The following is a 22,069-nucleotide window of genomic DNA, read 5'->3' on the forward strand; positions in this document are numbered from 1 at the left end:
GGGAGAGGTGTTACAAGCTATGCCAATTTAAACATTTATCTTGAATACAGCCTTATTCATGTATCTCATTTGAGTGTTACCATTTGTTCCCAGTATGACAAGAGACTAAATCCATATATTTAACCAACTGAGCCACCCAGGCGTCCCTAAATCCATATATTTATATATGGAATATTCTTCAGGAAGTTTTACCTCCCCAGGTTTGATCAGTTAGGAATATCAAGAGGAGAACAAAAGAGGGGGAAATGGAAAAAAAAATAGAGATAAAGAAGAAAAAGTAGAAACACAATTCTTTGTTTGACTTAGTCCTTTGCAAGACATGGTAGGACCAGCACGAAAAGAGCTCTCAAATAGGCATTTGAAATAAAACTGGATCCTCTAATATATGGAAAATTCCCTGAAGATGGCAGGAAAGCTTAATATATTTTGTAAATTGGTATTCTAGTTGGTATTCTTGTTGGGAACAAAGAAGTGTATTTAATATTTTCATTCATTTCCCAGTAAACGGGCTGATGACAAATACAAAGGCTTTTTATTTATAGCTTCTATTTAGCAATGATTGTACCCCTTATGGTTCCAATATAGAAAGGAACAAATAGTTTGAAACTCTTCATTTGAATATTGCATTCCATGCCACGTCCTTAGAGCTTGTTTTTCATAGTGCGGTTGTCTTGCAAACTTCTATTTCAAAACTGTCAGCTTCCCAGCTGCTTTCCCTCTTTTATCCTCGATTTATATTATTTCAACTAGCATTGACCTGTACTTGACTGTCTCTTACTCATTCTGTGGTTATTTTCCTTTCAGTATTTAAAATGAATTTATAATTTAAGCCTCCTAAGATCCCCTTGAAGTTTTACTGCCACTTAACATAGTAAGTGGCAGAGTTTACAGTCAATCACAGGACCATTTGCCTCCAAAGCTTGTGTTTTTCCCACTCAGTATCATTCTGGTAAAGCAGAAATGATTTGAGAAGATTTCAGTCAAATTTACTCCTTCGTAAAGATATTTTTCTAATATAGCATGTCTTTGTGATTAATGTCCATATGCAAATACATCCTTCCTGTCTCACAAATGATGAGAGGGGCTGCTCTGTTATAAAGCAGAATTTGTGTTGGAAGGATGGGTCCAGAAAAGAAATGAACAAGCCATCTGAAGACCCTGTGTTAAGGATCATAGTTAATAAGCTGCGTTTCAGGCTTTTTCACGAGTATTACTCATAGACAAGAATTTCTGGTGAATTTCTATCTTCTGCGCCTCTCCATTTGAATAACGTCTGGCCAGAGGAGCAAGGGATTGTGTAGAAATAGTGCTCCACATGAAGGGGTAATTACTCCCTTTGCAGTGGCAGTAAGCTCATTTGGGGTCCTTTCCTTAATCCTGTATAACATTGGAAGTCAGAGCTGGTTTATCTGTTAATACGTAAGATGATTTCCCAGCAAGCCAGAGCCATCCATCACTGAAAAGGCCAAATGTTTGATGTTCCAGAAGACATGACTGCAAGTGTTAGTGGTGACTGTTTCTTTCCTCAATCTCCATAGACGGGTCATAAGTTCTTTTCGGTTACTATGGAAGTAATAGGCCCTGAACATATCTGCCCTTGAGATAATTAGGGATCAATTACAATAATTACTCTCAGCAAGGTTTGTATTTTATTTTGAGCATTAAATCTCTGAAGATTCTTTGAGTTGGCCCCTATACTTTTCCTTTCCTCTTTTTTTTTTCTTTTAAAATAATCACGTCTTCTGCAAAATTAAAAACACTTTCAGATGTATTTTTCCTCTGTTGTATAACTGTCTCATGTGAAGACTGAGGAAGCTCTTGGTTGCTGAGTATATATGTGCCCTTCCTTCTTACACATTTGACTGAAAAAATGGCCCTACTTAACCGTATTTAAACTGTTTTCTGTGCAATTGCAAAAAATTGTTATATTTTCCCCAGTGGGAAATAATCCAACTTCATATATAGTCTGTATTGTGAAGTGACACAGTTTAGCCACTCTTACATGTTCTGCTTCCCTGGATGGTGTTCATTCTTCCATTAGGTTGGATTGATCAAGTTTAATTGTGATCCCTTACCATCCAGGTTATGGGATAAATGATAAATGTAACTTTTATCTACCTGATAGAGTGAACCGGAATAAAGATCAAACTAAAAAGGTGGGAAGAAGTGCCATTGATTACTGATAGAGAATGTACACACATCTTGCTAACAAGCTTAGTGGGATGTATGATAGGAATATCCAGTCTTATAAGCATCTCTTTGTTGACTTCCTTATCTGAATGTAGAGTAAGTTGTTTCATCAGCCTATCTGGCTGGCCCTGATCCTGAATTAGGACCACTTTCAGAAAGACATCCAGAGAGAATTTCCCTATTTGTGCAGTGGGTGGGTATTCGTAGTGGGGGCTCAAAGTTTGAGGAGATGCTAGTGACCAGCTTTGATCTTAGCACTTTGATGTACTTGGTTCACGAACTGCTGTAGTGTTGAACAGTACTAAGTCTCTGTGTAACAGGTTAGGGACTTTTTTTTTTTTTCCAAAGATTTTATTTATTTATTTGTCAGAGAGAGAGCGAGCGAGAGTGAGCATAGGCAGACAGAGTGGAAGGCAGAGTCAGAGGGAGAAGCAGGCTCCCTGCAGAGCAAGGAGCCCGATGTGGGACTCGATCCCAGGATGCTGGGATCATGACCTGAGCCGAAGGCAGCTGCTTAACCAACTGAGCCACCCAGGTGTCCCCAGGTTAGGGACTTTTTAGATAACTTCCTTAAAACTTTTTAATCAGCTCCTTAACAATTTCAGTTGGGGTCTTGTTTCATATCCCAGAAATCTTGTATTCTTGATTTGCTAGAGGGACTAGCTGTGGCCCTTGCACCAATTTTTGGGAATCTTACCACTCTAATTCTTAGTAAAGTAGGTTTTGCTACTAGCGTAGTTGGGAGCTTTTCTTTAGTCTTCCTTGAGTGTTACCCTTGTCCCTTTGCTGCATTTCAGACAATGCACTTTATAATGTTTATTTCTGTCTGTAGGATGAGGCAGAGTGACCATACTACTCTGACTCAGGTCACATGGCCAGCCCACTGCAATCATGTTGCTTGGGAGAGGTTTAATTCTATTTTGAGCCAGCACTGAAATTACCCAATCTTCCTGATAACTCTCTGTGTTGGAACATCCCAAGACCACCCCCAGGTTAGTGGTTGGCTAGGACTCATGGGACACCACATACATAGTTGTGCTCACAGCTAAGATTTATTATAAGGGAAGGAGACAAATCAGAGGGAAAAGGCACATGGGATGAAGTGTGGAGGAAACCAGGCAAGCTTCCAAGAGTCCTATCCTAGTGGAATCACACAAGACACACTTACATTCTTTCAGCATCCAATGGGACACGGGAGAAGTGTTGTCTGCGAGGGAAGCTCATTACAGACTCAGTGCCCAAGGTTTTTATTGGGGGTTGGTCATGTAGGCACCTCTGCCTGTCATGTACCGAAATTCTAGACTCCCAGAAAGAAAGGAAATACTAAGCATAAACATATTGTTTACACAGTTTAGGTACATTGAGGCACTTTTATCAGTAAGGGAAAACCTTACTGATTTGGGGAGGGCGGAAACCCTCCCCAAATCAAGTTCCTAGATACTGGCCAAGGGTCAATCTTGCATTCAGGCCTAAGGCTATCTTTTCTGCACACACCCACATCTCCATCTATAACTCAGAATGTTCTCCTGAATTCTAGGATCACATTTTTGTGTTTCAATTTTTTTTTAAGTCAGAAAAAAAAATAATTCAAACTATTATATTTATCTTTAATAATAGTAGTAGAATATAATTTGAATATTTTTTATGGGGGAAGGGGCCCAGGAAGGCAAAAGTGCTTGAGAGCCCATGAAAGTCCTGCTCCTCTCATTATGCACTTCAGCTACACTGTCTTCTGCAAAGAACTGTGAGTTCCTTGAAATTATCCTCAGCATCTGGCATGATGCCTGGTACATATAGTAAGTCACTCAGTATATATTTAATAAGTAAATGAATAAAAGTGCCATAAATAGGTAGGCCCTGGCTTATAAATGGCTCTTACATTAAAAGTTTGTTTGTAAGTTTTTTTTTTTTTTTTAACTCAGAACACATTTACCATAGATACAATATCATATGTTTGTGGTTTGAGGCAAGAGGAGAAAGGCTCCCAGGCCAGCCCACAAAAATCTACATTACCCAGAGTGTTTCTGAAGTACGATTTAAGTGCAGCCAAAAGCAGAAAAAACTAATAGTCCTGCAAGTTAACAAGGAGAACAAGAATGAAATTGAAAAAAGTATTTTTAAAAAAATTATCTTGAATGTTGAATGGTGATGCTTGAGACTCCATAAAGGAAGCCTTTCTTTACTTTTTTTTTTTTTTTTTTTTTAAATGAAAGCTCTACATCCGAGTAGGGCTTGAACTCACCACCCCAAGACTGAGTCACAAGCTCTACGGACTGGACCAGTCAGGTACCTCAAAGATGTCTTTCTCAAATTTCAAGTTACCCTTTCCTCATTGGCTGCTCTGTTTACTTACCACAGTGGCTAAACCAGGCCCCTACTTCTGCCTCGGGCCACCTTGCTCTGTAAATGGTGGTTTTGGTTGTGTGTGCTCTGCTTTTCTTGTCCTCACTGCCTCCATCTCTCTCTCCTGACTCCTATCCCCAACCACTGGGAGGGGGTGAAGGGCCCTCCAGCCAAAGAGCTGGCAGACAGGCTGGTCATTTTGACCGTGAGGAGAACCACATAGGCAAGTGGGAAAGGGGCTTGGTGTTTGCCAGTGCCTTGGCAGAACAGGTTGGCCCTTTTACAGCTTAGTTCTAAATGTGTCTCACCATTAACTGGACTCAGATTTTTTTTTTCCTTGCAAAGAAGAAGGTTTTAGGTTTAATCTTAAAGAGTGTTTTGTGTGATTGTTTGATAGTAAAGTTGTTTGTATCTTAGTGCTGATGATAGTAAACACCTTATTCAATATAACATTGTCATGAAGCTCTTTAACCAGTTCAGGTGAGAACAGAGGTTTAACCTTCTCAATTCAGTATACAGAGAGGGATAATTACCACATCCTCCTAAGGGAAGTATACTATATATCTATGAAAAGGCATTTTCTGAAATGGCCAGTCCTCATGAGAAACAAAAAATAACCATAACCCCTTAATAGGGGGTGAGGATTACAACTTCAATGATTTTATAATGTTGACCCCCAAAATGCAGCGTGTGTGTCTGTGTATGTATGTGTGTGAGAGAGAGAGAGAGATAGAAGGGGTGGGCGGAGAGAGAGAGAGAAAGAGAGATCTGGACAGCCTGAATAATTTATCCAAGGTCACACAGGTTGTTAGAAGCAAGACATAATATCCTTTGTAATTTTTTTAATGTCCTACTTTATTAATTACAAAGAATTATTCAAAGCTCTAACCCCTTCTTTTAACTTTCAAAATATGTCTAACTATGGGTCTTACAAGGCTAATGACTCACTCTAGGGAAAGGCCTCTTCTAACCTAGTCAGGACAAATGCTGAACCATGGGTTATCTTACTCTAGGATTTTGGGGAAGTTTGAGCTGAGTCATGCTGTTCCAAGGATTCAGTAGAGTTCCAAAGCTGGTTGGTGAGGGCTTAAACCTCAGATCTACAGCTGTCTGTTACTAATAAGTATTGGTCGCTGCTCACTTTTGATTAATTTGATTAATCTGATTAATTTTAATAGCATCTGTTAGAGCAGTGCAGGTTTCAGATCACAGGTGGGGACAGGTGCAATGAAGATGTCATTTCAGGCATTTCTCATTGTCATTCAGATAATAAGGTCCTAATTCTTTTATAATGCAGTGAATTTTTCTTAAAAAAAATAAAGCTGAGAACATTCAATCTGTTATATTCATGTCCCAAATATAAACTCCTAGAATTTCAGGACTAGGAGAAGATGGGCCGTTTTCTAAGCACATTTTCTTTGGGCTCTGAAAGCCTGTACTTAATATTTCTCAATCACTAGTTGCCACACTTGCTTTTAAAGACAAATGTATCATTTCCCTTTCACTACACACTCAATATTGTATGAGTTTGGGTCTCTGAGTAGTGAACACCCACACAGGATTACATGCAAGGGATTTACTGGGGGAACACCTGTTAAGGAGAAAGATGAGGGAGCAGGCATAGGTGAGAACTTCCAGGCTGGGATATAGGTATGTTACCTAAGAAAGGAAGGGGGTAGGGGGAGGCTTAGGTAGGAAAAGCTTCAGACTGCAGTGGAGTTCTGAGACTCTCAGGTGGGAAGTCAAGGCTGATGGGAGAGGAATGGTCCAGCTCCAGCTCTTGTACTCAGGCTCAGTCATTGGCTAGGGCCAGCCTGGGGATCAGCATGGCAAGGGCCAGAGTGCCAGGGCAGACCCAATAGTGTGACACTTGGAGGTTGACAGTCACTTATGCTCCCCCATCAAGGTTCTCTTGAGTGGTGCAGCTTCATGACCACCAGAAATATTTAACGCTCTTCACTTCTAGAAACTTCTAGATCATGGTTTGATCCTGGTTTACTCTGACTCCTTCTTTGCTCTCCAAAACCACCCATACTGGTTTTCCATTCCTTTGATTCCAATTGCCATCAAATAAGTTAACATGACTCTGGATCGTATCTTAGCTTGCTTTTCTCCATATTAAATAATCTTATTCCTTTCACTGCTATCCTTTGAATCTGCATAAGGTTTGCCAAGGCCCTTTGCCAAAACCCAGAACCGCAACCTATGTTCTATGTGAGCAGGGTGATCTTTGGGAGTTGACTGACAATACTGAGATTAGGAACACAGATTCTGGAGACAGATATCAGCTCAAGTCTCAGATTTGCCACATAAGTGCTAGGAGAACTTATGGAACTACTTCACCTTTCTGGTTGTTTTCCTCACTCAGGAAAATGAGTTGAATAATACTCACACCTACCCGGTGGGATTGAATGCACGAATACACTAGGAATCCATCGCCCATAGTAAGTGCTTCATAAACATCAGCATAAAATATTAGCATTATATTCAGTTTTGAGCTTTACTAATAAAAGGACTTGGGTTGCTGACTCATACCCAGTTTGTGATCCATTTGGCTAAGCCTTGAGGTACTTTTGTTCATTATTTATTCTCAGAATCTGCCAGTGTGATAATGAGGTCCTTATTTTTCCTTCCCAAATGTACCATACTATTTTTATTCTTGCTCACTGACCCTCTGTCTCCTCCAGCTTTTCTGCAAAGTCTGTGCTTCTGGAAATCAGTTAAAGGTTTTTATTTCTGTTTTTGTTTTTGTTTTAGTGATGCTGTGAGGCAAGAGATAAGAAGCTGTCTTTTATTATTGTTAAAATAGTCCATCTCTGAGTTTTAACAGCTAATGCCCTTTCTGGATTCACAGCATTTCCTGGGTTTTCAGGAAGCTGGCATAGCCACAGAACTCTTCGATCCTTATTTCATGAATAGTAATATATTGAAAGGTTATTTGCCAAATCCAAACACGGTCCTTATTTTATCCTCTCCCATAATCAAGGGGAGGGTACAGCCCCACTCTCTAGGGCTACTAATAATAAGTAGCACATCATCTTAATTTTCTATGAAATTTCATTTTCCAAAAGAGATTTCATGCTTATTATCTCATGTGTGAACCAACTTGAGACTAGGTTGGGTAAGAATAATTTATGCTTATTTGGGAAGAAACCGAAGTATAGAAAAGTGAATAATTGGCCCAAGTCAACCAAAAGGCCAGTGGCAGTGCCAAAAACAGACCTTGGTTCTCCAAATTTGCATTGGAGGCTCTTCAGTTTGGGCCAGACTGCTTCAAGGCAGGCTAGAGCTACACTCCCAGAATAATGGCAGAAGGGCTCTCCTCCTTCCACCATGCAGGGGTCTAGAACAACATCCCTCCATAGACAGCTTGTCTTTGTCCTCCCAGTAGGGAATAAGTAGTCAGTCCCTGAAGCTTCTAGACAGGTCTCATATCTGGGTCACTGGGGTATCAGTCAACTGGCTTTTGAGGTATGAAACCAAACTTTTTGGGCAGCAACATAAAATCTCAGACACTATTAAGTGTCTATTAAGGCCTATTAAGGCCTATTAAGGCCTCATGAATTCTGAATTACTATTTTAGGAATCTGAGCCCAAGCCTGCCTGTTAGTTACACTGCTTTTAAGTAAAATCATTAATAACTCTATACTCCTAGGGACTAGTGGCCCATATGTGTTTGAATATGTTTGATCCATGTTTGGTTGCCTCAGGTGCAATTTACAAGCAATTATTTGCTGAAAGCAGTCATTTTTCTAAATGTCTTTTTTAAAAAGATTTTATTTATTTATTTGACAGACAGAGATCACAAGCAGGCAGAGAGGCAGGCAGGGAGAGAAGAGTAAGCAGGCTCCCTGCTGAGCAGAGAGCCCCATGTGGGGCTTGATCCCAGGACCCTGAGATTACGACCTGAGCCGAAGGCAGAGGCTTTAACCCACTGAGCCACCCAGGTGCCCCTCTAGATAATGTCTTAATGTAGGCTTGAATTAAAAAAGGGATTGAATCAAAGTAGGAACCTGAATTTGAGTGCTGCCATTTGTAATAGAACATTCTCGCTTATCTCTTTATTCATTTTCTGCCTTATTATTGCTGCTTGTTTAGCATCCCTTTCTCCATTCTTTTAGGGGAAATACTCTTCCTTCATTCTCTGTGTTACTTTCCATGTGGGTACTTACTGGAGTTGATGCAGGTTACTGGTAGGGCTGCCGATCACAAGATCTCTTTCACTTTCTTCAGAAGGCTGCAAATGTGGCCAACTTAGCTTAGCCAGCTTCTCTTTCCCGGTCATGTGGTAAATGCATGGCTGACTTTGCAAGAAGTCACTAAATTGTTTTCCAAAATGGTCATACCCTTGACATTCCTACCAGAGATGTATAAGCCAGAGCCAGCTGTGTAATTTGCTAGATCTGTTGCAAATTCAGATGTGTGGTTCACTGTTCAAAAGGCAGGAAATATAAGGCTCTTTTCTTCTGCAATCTCTTTCTTGACTTGTCATGGTGGTTTTTATTTGTTCATGTTATTAATTATTAGCGTGAAGTTTACTGCTTCATCTTTATGTTATGCAATGTCAAAGAAATATATATATATTTTATATACACATATATGTGTGTGTATATATATATGGAAAACTTTCTTTGTGTTATGATGTTTGGACACCTCAAATGTCTTTCTGGCTGGAGAGAGACTGCTCCCTCCTAGGCTAGTTGATTTATATTCTCCCACTCTCCCAGGACCCATTAACCATAGACTGTTGCCCGGGCCAGGCACCTGCCATCTGACATGGGACACATTTGAACCTGAACTTCCACAAAAACAAAAACAAAATACAAAACTCTGTTAAGTCTGATCTTATTATTCCTGATCTGGGTGCTTTCACTCATTTACACTCCAGTAAACATTTGTTTCAACTAAATGTGGCAAATGCTGAGACCTGCATCAACTCCAGTAAGTACCCACATGGAAAGTATACCCCAGGGGCACCTGGGTGGCTCAGTGGGTTAAAGCCTCTGCCTTCAGCTCAGGTCATGATCCCAGGGTCCTGGGATCGAGCCCCACGTTGGGCTCTCTGCTCAATGAGGAGCCTGCTTCCTCCTCTCTCTCTCTCTGCCTGCCTCTCTGCCTACTTGTGATCTCTCTCAAATAAATAAATAAAATCTTAAAAAAAAAGTATACCCCAGTCCCACATCCCTAGCCAGGGAGCTCACTGCTGGAGATGACATCACCTCAGATGATGTGGTCTCTACCCAAGACTCACCATCGGAGATGACTTTGGCCACTGCGTGAGAGATATTTCGCCCTGGATACTAAGATCACAAATGATGACCCCAGACTGCCAAATTGGACACGAGGCATGTTTGCCTGCCTTCCTTTAATAGTAGGGATTCTGTTATGTTTCTGAGTTCACTGCCCGCTTAGCCCAGGATCCTGGTATATTCCTTGCTCTCTTCTCAGATATGCATCCTGCACTCCCATGCCTAACAAGAAATCTGGTAGAAGTTACTACTATCTGTGCCATTCTAAAAATAAATGGAGATTATCATTTTCCCCAGGAGGCACTTGCTTCATATTAGTCAACACATTGACCCTCCTACTACCCACCTGCAGCTTCCCACCGCGATCTCCCACCTTGCATCTCAGACCACCACCAAACCACTGTTTCCTCTTGGTTACACACAGAACCAGTAGTCTTGATATATACTCTATGAACTTATCATTTCATACCCTTGGACCACATAACTGCCAGACCTACCACCTTGACCTGAACATATTTCTAACAAACTTTGAACTCCTCTAAAATATTATTTAAAACCTTCAAAATTCGGGATCTATTTTTCTTGGCTAATGTCGTGATGATGGGAAATGTAGTTGTGGACCTGCCTGTGGAGACTCCTTGTACTTCTACTTCTGTTCCTCCTCTCTACTCTCATAATAGAATATTTTCTATGCTGTTTAGGGCAACTTAAGCCCTTAGTCCAAAAACCACCATTACTATCACCACAAACTTTCCTTTATATGATGTTAAAAATCAGAGGGCCAATTGCATTGTGTGTGTATATGTGTGTGTGCATTATCCCCCTGTACATTAACACATTCTGACATCTTAAAAATCTTTTCCAACTGGGGAGTACATACCCTCCTGGGCTAGCCAATTCTTTTTTATTTTAATTTATATAATTTTTTAATTTTTTTAATAAACATGTATTTTTTATCCCCAGGGGTACAGGTCTGTGAATCGCGAGGTTTACACACTTCACAGCACTCACCATAGCACATACCCTTCCCAATGTCCATAACCCCACCCCCATCTCTCCACCCCCTCCCCCCAGCAACTCTCAGTTTGTTTTGTGAGATTAAGAGTCACTTATGGTTTGTCTCCCTCCCAATCCCATCTTGTTTCATTTATTCTTCTCCTACCCCCTGAACCCCCCATGTTGCATCTCCACTTCCGCATACCAGGGCGATCATATGATAGTTGTCTTTCTCCACTTGACTTATTTCGCTAAGCATGATACCCTCTAATTCCATCCATGTCATCGCAAATGGCAAGATTTCATTTCTTTTGATGGCTGCATAGTATTCCATTGTGTATATATACCACATCGTCTTTATACATTCATCTGTTGATGGACATCTAGGTTCTTTCCATAGTTGGCTATTGTAGACATTGCTGCTAAAAACATTTGGGTGCACGTGCCCCTTCGGATCACTACGTTTGTATTTTTAGGGTAAATACCCAGTAGTGCTATTGCTGGGTCATAGGGTAGTTCTATTTTCAACATTTTGAGGAACCTACATGTTGTTTTCCAGAGTGGTTGCACCAGCTTGCATTCCCACCGACAGTGGGGGAGGGTTCCCCTTTCTCCGCATCCTCGCCAGCATCTGTCATCTCCTGACTTGTTAATTTTAGCCATTCTGACTGGTGTGAGGGATATCTCATTGTGGTTCTGATTTGTATTTCCCTGATGCCGAGTGGTATGGAGCACTTTTTCATGTGTCTGTTGGCCATCTGGATGTCTTCTTTGCAGAAATGTCTGTTCATGTCTTCTGCCCATTTCTTGATTGGATTATTTGTTCTTTGGGTGTTGAGTTTGCTAAGTTCTTTATAGATTTTGGACAATAGCCCTTTATCTGATAAGTTCTTTGCAAATATCTTCTCCCATTCTGTCAGTTGTCTTTTGGTTTTGTTAACTGTTTCCTTTGACGTGCAAAAGCTTTTGATCTTGATGAAATCTCAATAGTTCATTTTTGCCTTTGCTTCCCTTGCCTTTGGCGATGTTCCTAGGAAGATGTTGCTGCGGCTGAGGTTGAAGAGGTTGCTGCCTGTGTTCTCCTCAAGGATTTTGATGGATTCCTTTCGCACATTGAGGTCCTTCATCCATTTTGAGTCTATTTTCATGTGTGGTGTAAGGAAATGGTTCAATTTTGTTTTTCTGCACGTGGCTGTCCAATTTTCCCAACACCATTTATTGAAGAGGCTGTCTTTTTTCCATTGGACATTCTTTCCTGCTTTGTCAAAGATTAGTTGACCATAGAACTGAGGGTCTATTTCTGGGCTCTCTTTTCTGTTCCATTGATCTATGTGTCTGTTTTGTGCCAGTACCATACTATCTTGAGGATGACGGCTTTGTAATAGAGCTTGAAGTCCGGAATTGTGATGCCAACAACTTTGGCTTTCTTTTTCAATATCCCTTTGGCTATTCGAGGTCTTTTCTGGTTCCATATAAATTTTAGAATTATTTGTTCCATTTCTTTGAAAAAGATGGGTGGTACTTTGATAGGAATTGCATTAAATGTGTAGGTTGATTTAGGTAGCATAGACATTTTCACAATATTTATTCTTCCAATCCAGGAGCATGGAACATTTTCCCATTTCTTTGTGTCTCCCTCAATTTCTTTCATGAGTACTTTATAGTTTTCTGCGTATAGATTCTTTGCCTCTTTGGCTAGGTTTATTCCTAGGTATCTTATGGTTTTGGGTGCAATTGTAAATGGGATTGACTCCTTAATTTCTCTTTCTTCTGTCTTGCTGTTGGTGTAGAGAAATGCAACTGATTTCTGTGCATTGATTTTATATCCTGACACTTTACTGAATTCCTGTACCAGTTTTAGCAGTTTTGGAGTGGAGTCTTTTGGGTTTTCCACATGTAGTATCATATCATCTGCGAAGAGTGATAGTTTGACTTCTTCTTTGCCGATTTGGATGCCTTTAATTTCCTTTTGTTGTCTGATTGCTGAGGCTAGGACTTCTAGTACTATGTTGAATAGCAGTGGTGATAATGGATGTCCCTGCCGTGTTCCTGACCTTAGTGGAAAAGCTCTCAGTTTTTCTCCATTGAGAATGCTATTTGCGGTGGGTTTTTCATAGATGGCTTTGATGATATTGAGGTATGTGTCCTCTATCCCTACACTTTGAAGAGTTTTGATCAGGAAGGGATGCTGTACTTTGTCAAATGCTTTTCCAGCATCTATTGAGAGTATCATATGGTTCTTGTTCTTTCTTTTATTGATGTGTTGTATCACATTGATTGATTTGTGGATGTTGAACCAACCTTGTGGCCCTGGAATAAATCCCACTTGGTTGTGGTGAATGATCCTTTTAATGTACTGTTGAATCCTATTGGCTAGTATTTTGGTGAGAATTTTCGCATCTGTGTTCATCAAGGATATTGTTCTGTAGTTCTTTTTTTTGATGGGATCCTTGTCTGGTTTTCGGATCAAGATGATGTTGGCCTCGTAAAATGAGTTTGGAAGTTTTCCTTCCATTTCTATTTTTTGGATTAATTTCAGGAGAACAGGCATTAGTTCTTCTTTAAATGTTTGGTAGAATTCTCCTGGGAAGCCGTCTAGCCCTGGGCGTTTGTTTGTTTGGAAATTTTTGATGACTGTTTCAATCTCCTTACTGGTTATGGGTCTGTTCAGGCTTTCTATTTCTTCCTGGTTCAGTTGTGGTAGTTTATGTCTCTAGGAATGCATCCATTTCTTCCAGATTGTCAAATTTGTTGGCGTAGGTTTGCTCATAGTATGTTCTTATAATTGTTTGTATTTCTTTGGTGTTAGTTGTGATCTCCCTTCTTTCATTCATGATTTTATTTATTTGGGTCCTTTCTCTTTTCTTTTGGATAAGTCTGGCCAGGGGTTTATCAATCTTATTAATTCTTTCAAAGAACCAGCTCCTAGTTTCATTGATTTGTTCTATTGTTTTTTTGTTTGTTTGTTTCTATTTCATTGATTTCTGCTCTGATCTTTATGACTTCTCTTTTCTTTCTGGGTTTAGGATTTCTTTCTTGTTCTTTCTCCAGCTCCTTTAGGTGTAGGGTTAGGTTGTGTACCTGAGACCTTTTCTTGTTTCTTGAGAAAGGCTTGTACCGCTATATATTTTCCTCTCAGGACTGCCTTTGCTGTGTCCCACAGATTTTGGACTATTGTGTTTTCATTATCATTTGTTTCCATGAATTTTTCAATTCTTCTTTAATTTCCTGGTTGACCCATTCATTCTTCAGAAGGATGCTGTTTAGTGTCCATGTATTTGGGTTCTTTCCAAATTTCCTCTTGTGATTGAGTTCTAGCTTCAGAACATTGTGGTCTGAAAATAGGCAGGGAATGATCCCAATCTTTTGATACCGGTTGAGACCTGATTTAGGACCGAGGATGTGATCTATTCTGGAGAATGTTCCATGTGCACTAGAGAAGAATGTGTATTCTGTTGCTTTGGGATGAAATGTTCTGAATATATCTGTGATATCAATCTGGTCCAGTGTGTCATTTAAGGCCTTTATTTCCTTGTTGATCTTTTGCTTGGATGATCTGTCCATTTCAGTGAGGGGGGTGTTAAAGTCCCCTACTATTATTGTATTATTGTTGATGTGTTTCTTTGATTTTGTTATTAATTGGTTTATATAGTTGGCTGCTTCCATGTTGGGGGCATAGATATTTAAAATTGTTAGATCTTGTTGGACAGATCCTTTGAGTATGATATAGTGTCCTTCTCCATCTCTTATTATAGTCTTTGGCTTAAAATCTAATTGATCTGATAGAAGGATTGCTACTCCTGCTTTCTTCTGATGTCCATTAGCATGGTAACTTCTTTTCCACCCCCTCACTTTAAATCTGGAGGTGTCTTCGGGTTTAAAATGAGTTTTTGGTAGGCAGCATATAGATGGGTTTTGTTTTTTTATCCTTTCTGATACCCTGTGTCTTTTGATTGGGGCATTTAGCCCATTAACATTCAGGGTAACTATTGAGAGATATGAATTTAGTGCCATTGTATTGCCTGTAGGGTGACTGTTACTGTATATTGTCCTGTTCCTTTCTGATCTAGTACTTTTAGGCTCTCTGTTTGCTTAGAGGACCCCTTTCAATATTTCCTGTAGAGCTGGTTTGGTGTTTGCAAATTCTTTCCGTTTTTGTTTGTCTTGGAAGCTTTTTATCTCTCCTTCTATTTTCAATGATAGCCTAACTGTATATAGTATTATTGGCTGCATGTTTTTCTCATTTAGTGCTCTGAATATATCATTCCAGCTCTTTCTGGCCTGCCTGGTCTCTGTGGATAAGTCTGCTGCCAATCTAATATTTTTACCATTGAATGTTACAGACTTCTTTTCCTGGGCTGCTTTCAGGATTTATCTTTATCACTAAGACTTGTAAATTTTACTATTAGGTGATGGGGTGTGGACCTAATCTTGTTGATTTTCATGGGGGTTCTCTGTGCCTCCTGGATTTTGATGCTTGTTCCCTTTGCCATATTGAGGATATTCTCTCCAATAATTCTCTCCAGTATACCTTCTGCTCCCCTGTCTCTTTCTTCTTCTGGGATCCCAATTATTCTAATGTTGTTTCGTCTTATGGTGTCACTTATCTCTCGAATTCTCCCTTAGTGGTCCAGTAGCTGTTTGTCCCTCTTTTGCTCAGCTTCTTTATTCTCTGTCATTTTGTCTTCTGTATGGCTAATTCTTTCTTCTGCCTCATTTATCCTAGCAGTGAGAGCCTCCATTTTTGATTGCACCTCATTAATAGCTTTTTTTACTTCAACTTGGTTAGATTTTAGTTCTTTTATTTCTCCAGAAAGGGCTTTTATATCTCCCAAAAGGGCTTCTCTAATATCTTCCATGCCTTTTGTGAGCCCGGCTAGAACATTGAGTATTGTCATTCTGAACTCTGGATCTGATATATTACCAATGTCTGTATTGATTAGGTCCCTAGCTTTCAGTACTGCCTCTTGTTCTTTTTTTTGTGTTGAATTTTTCAGTCTTGTCATTTTGTCCAGATAAGAGTATATGAAGGAGCAAGTAAAATACCAAAAGGGTGGCAACAACCCCAGGAAAATATGCTTTAACCAAATCAGAAGAGACCCCAAATCGTGGGGGGTTGGGGGGAGAAAACAGATAAAAAGAGGTTCAGAAAAAAAAATAAAAGAAAAGAAGCAATTTAAAAAAAAGAAAATGAATAAAGAAAAATTATAAAAAAGAAAAATATATATATTAGATAAACTAGTTAAAAACGTTAAAAAAGAAAAGGGTAAAAGTTAAAAAAATTTAGCAGAAGAAGAGAAAAAAATTGAAAAAGAAAAAGAAATTAAATTAACTACAAGACTAAAGAATCACAGGGAGAAAGCCATGAGTTCCGTGCTTTGCTTTCTCCTCCTCTGGAATTCCGCTGCTCTCCTTGGTATTTAAACTGCACTCCTTGGTAGGTGAACTTGGTCCTGGCTGGATTTCTATGGATCTTCTGGGGGAGGGGCCTGTTATAGTGATTCTCAAGTGTTTGCCCCAGGCGGAATTGCACCGCCCTTACCAGGGACCGGGCTGAGTAAGCTGCTCGGGTTTGCTTTCTGGAGCTTTTGTTCCCTGAGCGCTTTCCGTAGAGTTCCGGAGGATGGGAATACAAATGGCGGCCCAGAGAAGCCGAGAGCCCGGGGCCCCACTCCTCAGTGTGCCCTCAGAGAACAGCGCCCAATTACTCCTGTCTCTGTGGCCCCCGGCTGCGCTCTGAGCTCACCGAGCCTGCGACCGGTTCAAGGTAACTCTGAGCTGGGAGCTCCCTCTCAGCTCTGTCTCTGTAGCCGGCTTCCCTGTTCTAATACCTGTAAGCGACACTCAGACACCCCCATCCTTCTGTGACCCTGTGGGACCTGAGGCCATGCTAACCCTGCGTGGGCTTCACCCTGGTTTAGCCTCTGGAGTGGTGTCCCTCAGTGGAACAGACTTTTAAAAGTCCCGATTTTGTGCTTCATTGCTCCGTCGCTTGCTGGGAGCCGGCCCCTCCCCCCAGGATCTATCTTCCTGTCGCCTTGGATTCACTTCTTCGCTGGTCCTACCTTTCATAAAGTGGTTGATTTTCTGTTTCTAGAATTGCTGTTCTTCTTCTCTTCGATCTGCTGTTGGATTTGTAGGTGTTTGCAATCTTTAGATAAGTTATCTAGCTGATCTCCAGCTAGCTGAAGTAGTCTCAGCCTGCTACTTCTCCACCGCCTTGACTCCTCCCTCTGGGCTAGCCAATTCTTAAAGATAGCAATGAATTCAGCCTTAGCATGCTGTTGATACATGAGCTGTCCAATCCAGAGCTATACCTCCTCTCCCTGGCCCATCGCACCCCAGTAGGCTATATTCCTTTACCTTTATCTTGACACGTTTTCAGGTAACTAGGGACCACCCCGGTAGTCCAAAGTCTCCAGAAATGATTCAGATTAGTCTATCCTACCTTGTTCTCTTGCCCTGTCTTGACTTCTCCAAGGAAACACCAATAAAGACCCTGGTCTAAGTGCACCCCTTCTGGCCTCACCCCCCGCTGGCACATGTAACCACCCCCACTCTTGTTTTCTGCCTCTTGACCACTCTGGCATCTCAGATTTCACCTTGTGCACCTCCTGTCTCTAGGACCCGTAAGTGTAATTACCTTTGTTTTGTCTTGAGCTACTCCTCGTCTCCGCTTGTGTCTGTACCTGACTGATGGTCTCATGAAAGAATCCCAAACAGCCAGTTTTAGGTACAAATCCAATAGCTTTTAGCTTGTATGTGGAATCACTGAAATTACACAGTTTGGAGTTTACAGAGCATATATTTAATCAGCTCTTCGGAAAGCAGTAGAAACACTGCACGAAACTAAGTCAACTCTATTTCTCTTCTTGACACATGCACTTTGTAGCAAGGCTACCTTAGGCTTAGTGATGACTGAGAAAGAGCTGAAAGGAGCAGGAACTCTAGCTGTCTGATCTTTTTTGTTCCTTTTAGGTCCTAGGTCTTCATTCCCAGTGTAAGTAGTTGGCTAACACAGGGGGTAACACAAGTGAAAAAACATTCTTTGGTGTTTCATGTTTCTTAGAATGCTACTGCCCCTTTCTTCATTCAAAGGAAGTTCTGGTTCAAATGGCAAATATGGCTTCTTGAGTAGGATTGCCCATGTTAGCAAATAAAAACCCGAGATAAACGATTAAATTTAGGTCTCAGAGAAACCACAAATCATTTCTATGGTACAAGGACATCCAAAATCCTGCATGGGACACACTGTATTTTACCTGGCAACTCTGTGTCTTAGGGCTATCAGTGTCCCAGATTTCTCAGTCAGACATGCAACATAATTAGTTTTTTAAAACTGTGTAAAATACATGGAAACTTTAAGCATTTTTAAGTGTCCATTCAGTGGCAATGAGTACACTTAAACTGTTGCACAATTGTTACCCACAGAACTCTTTTCATCTTGCAAAATGGAAACTCTATAGCATTAAACACAAACTCTTCATTTCCCCCTTGCCCCAGCCCCTTGGCAACCACCATTCTACTCTCTGTCTTTATGAATTTAGCTGCATTAAGTACTTCAGATGAGTAGGATCATGTAGTATTTTTTTTTTACAGCATTTTAAAGCCCTTTTGCAACTCATTATGTCACTTAGCATAATGTCTTCGAGGTTCATCCATGTTGTACCATGTGTCAGAATTTCCTTTTTTAAGGCTGACTAATATTCCATTGTACACGCATGCCACATTTTGTTTACCCAGTCATCCACTGATTGATACTTGCATTTCTTCTACATTTTAGGTATTGTAAATAATGCCTCCATGGATATGGGTGTACAAATTCTCTGCTTTCATTTCTTTCGGGATACATACCCATAGATGGGATTGTTAGATCATATGATAATCCTATTTTAATTTTCTGAGGAACAACATGATTAGTTTTTATTTGCTTCAATTCTTGTTGAATGCTCATGCATTGCATTCACCAGAATTCTGTGCTCATGGGACACTGCAAACACCATGTCTAAACGAGGCAGGAAGGGACAAACAGGCATATAATGAACATTTCCTCTGCTCACATGCATTTTCCATTGTTTCATTGGACTTCACTTAGAAAACACTAACTCAAAGGTAAAGTTGTCTAGCTCTTAGATTTTAGCCATTGTATGGTTGTGAAATGGTATCTCATTGTAGTTTTAATTTGAATTTTCATGATGATTAATGAGGTTGACAATCTTTTTTTTCTGTACTTGTCAGCTCTTTATACCTCTTCTATTTAGTCCTGTCTTTATATAGTTATATATGTTTCCTATCCCCCCCATTGGTTTATCTTGTTAGTGTTTAGTTGTAAGAGTTCCTTATGTATTATGAGTATCAGTCACTTGTGATCCATATCTATGTGTGTGATACTAGATTCTAGATGCATAGATGCTATGTGTGTATCTATGTAGTTATCTATAATATATATATATATATATATACATACATACATACTATACATAAATATATACACATTATGGATGTTTTTTCCTCCCAGTGTCTGACTTGCTTTTTCATTTTCTTACTCGCATCTTTGAAGGAGAATTATCAGTGTTTGTCTTTTATCATTTATGCTGTTTGTGTCTTACCTAAGAATCTTTGCCTAATCCCAAATCACAGAGATTTCTTCCCTCCTCCTTCTCTTGTAATGTCTTCCTCCCCCACCACCTTCTCTTAGTCTTCTTTAGCTGTTATATTTTAAATCTATGATCCATTTTGAGCTTATTTTTTTGGGTCGTGGGATGTAAGAATCAAGATTAATTTTTTTGTTTGTTTTTGAATATGGATACTCTCTTGTTTCAACTCCATATGCTGAAAAGACTCTCCTTCCCACTGAACTCTATGGTGAGAATTAGTAAATGTGTATGTGTGAGTCTATTGCTAGGTTCTCTGTTCTGTTGTGTTGTTTTATATATCTTTTCTTACACCATACTCTATTCTTTTGGCTATGTTAGATCCTTTGTGTTGTCAGATAGATTTTATAATCAGCTTGTTAATATCTATGTAAAAGAAGGTTGTGGCTGTGGGGAGGGACACCTGGCTGTCTCAGTCAGAAGAGAATCTGATTCTTGATCTCGGGGTCATGAGTTCAAGACCCAAGTTGGGTGTAAATAAAAAACTTTTAAGTCCCTCTCCACCAAGGATGTTGGCATTTTGATTGGGAATGCATTGAGTCTATAGATTGGGACTATACAATTGGGAGAGAAATAACATCTTAAAAAACATTGAATCTTTCAATCTATCAATATTGTATATATCTCCATTTATTTAGGTTTTCTTTAATTTCATCAATGATTTGTATTTTTTTTTAGTGTATTTTGTATATTTTGTTAAATTTATGCCCAAGTATTTTGGGTTGTCTGAAGTCATTGTAAATGCTATTTTTGTACAATTTTAATTTCTAGCTCTTCATTACTAGCATATAGAAATGCAATTGGTTTTTGTATTTTGAGTTTATATTCTCTGATTTTGCTAAACTCCCTTATTCTAGTAGCTTTTTAAAGATTCTTATATTCTTTTGATGGCTGCATAGTATTCCATTGTATATATATACCACCTCTTCTTTATCCATTCATCTGTTGATGGACATCTAGGTTCTTTCCATAGTTTGGCTATTGTAGGCATTGCTGCTATAAACATTCAGGTGCACATGCCCCTTTGGATCACTACGTTTTTATCTTTAGGGTAAATACCCAGTAGAGCAATTGCTGGGTCATAGGGCAGTTCTATTTTCAACATTTTGAGGAACCTACATGTTGTTTTCCAGAGTGGTTGCACCAGCTTGCATTCCCACCAACAGTGTAGGAGGGTTCCCCTTTCTCCGCATCCTCGCCAGCATCTGTCATTTCCTGACTTGTTAACTTTAGCCATTCTGACTGGTGTGAGGTGATATCTCATTGTGGTTTTGATTTGTATTTCCCTGATGCTGAGTGATATGGAGCACTTTTTCATGTGTCTGTTGGCCATCTGGATGTCTTCTTTGCAGAAATGTCTGTTCATGTCCTCTGCCCATTTCTTGATTGGATTATTTGTTCTTTGTGACAACATGGATGGAACTAGAGCGTATCATGCTTAGTGAAATAAGTCAAGTGGAGAAAGACAACTATCATATGATCTCCCTGATATGAGGAAGTGGTGATGCAACATGGGGGCTTAAGTGGGTAGGAGAAGAATAAATGAAACAAGATGGGATTGGGAGGGAGACAAACCATAAGTGACTCTTAATCTCACAAAACAAACTGAGGGTTGCTGGGGGGAGGGGGGTTGGGAGAAGGGGGGTGGGGTTATGGACATTGGGGAGGGTATGTGCTTTGGTGAGTGCTGTGAAGTGTGTAAACCTGGCGATTCACAGACCTGTATCCCTGGGGATAAAAATATATGTTTATAAAAAATAAAAAATAAAAAAAAAAGATTCTTATATTCTGTGTACCAATCATTTCATATGCAAATACATTTTTTCCCCTTTTTGATATGTATGCCTTTCTTTTTTTTTTTTTTTTCTTCTTGTCCTGTAACACTGGGACTCCCATTACTTTTAGTTAATTGAAAATATTTTATTTCTCCCCTATCTCTGAAGGTTTCCTTCTCTGGACATAACATTCTGGATTGATAAAGTTTCACTTTCAACACTTTGTTGATTTTGTATCTTTGACTTCTGGCCCTATATTGTTTCTCATCAGAAACAATGTACGTTTGTGATATCTTCTTTCTCTTGCTGCTTTCAAGACATTTTCTTTATGTTTGGTTCTCAGCAGTGTGACTACAATGTATCTGGGTAGTTTTATTTAAATTTATTTTATTTGATGTTCAGTGAACTTTTGGGATCTGTGAGCTTTAATCAAATTTTGGAAAACTTTGGTCATTATATCTTTAAATATTTTTATGACTCTTTCTAATTCTCTTTTACTTTTGGGTCTTCTATTATATATATCTCTTTTTTTAAAATATATAAACATATATTTTATCCCCAGGGGTACAGGTCTGTGAATCGCCAGGTTTACACACTTCACAGCACTCACCAAAGCACATACCCTCCCCAATGTCCATAATCCCACCCTCTTCTCCCAAACCCCCTCCCCCCAGCAACCCTCAGTTTGTTTTGTGAGATTAAGAGTCACTTATGGTTTGTCTCCCTCCCAATCCCATCTTGTTTCATTTATTCTTCTCCTACCCACTTAAGCCCCCATGTTGCATCACCACTTCCTCATATATCTTAATCTGCTTGGCATGTCCCCCCACAGGATCCTTGGTTTATCTTATCAGGATTTGAC

At 39.7% G+C, this 22,069-nt stretch overlaps 1 protein-coding gene across 11 annotated transcripts in view; it reads left to right on the forward strand.

Annotated features, from left to right (window-relative positions):
• The window catches only part of RNF6 (ring finger protein 6), a 37,784-nt gene that overhangs the window by 10,451 nt on the left and 5,264 nt on the right, over window positions 1-22,069 (forward strand). For 7 of the 11 annotated variants that reach the window (XR_006603547.1, XR_006603549.1, XR_006603550.1 and 4 more), the window contains exon 6: window positions 4,404-4,476. The exons of 3 other annotated variants lie outside the window; for them this stretch is intronic. Coding sequence is in view for 2 of the 8 variants with exons in the window: in XM_045069588.1 (XP_044925523.1) it covers window positions 4,404-4,476 (73 nt within the window). In the remaining 6 variants the exon portion in view is untranslated. Of the gene's footprint in view, window positions 1-4,403; window positions 4,477-6,901; window positions 6,957-22,069 lie in introns of those variants that run through there. One more of the 11 variants, XM_045069589.1, reaches the window with a different exon arrangement.

The sequence above is a fragment of the Mustela putorius genome, unplaced genomic scaffold (genome assembly GCF_011764305.1).
Source record: "Mustela putorius furo isolate JIRA1106 unplaced genomic scaffold, ASM1176430v1.1 tig00003942_pilon_pilon_pilon, whole genome shotgun sequence".
NCBI classification, from domain to species: domain Eukaryota; kingdom Metazoa; phylum Chordata; class Mammalia; order Carnivora; family Mustelidae; genus Mustela; species Mustela putorius.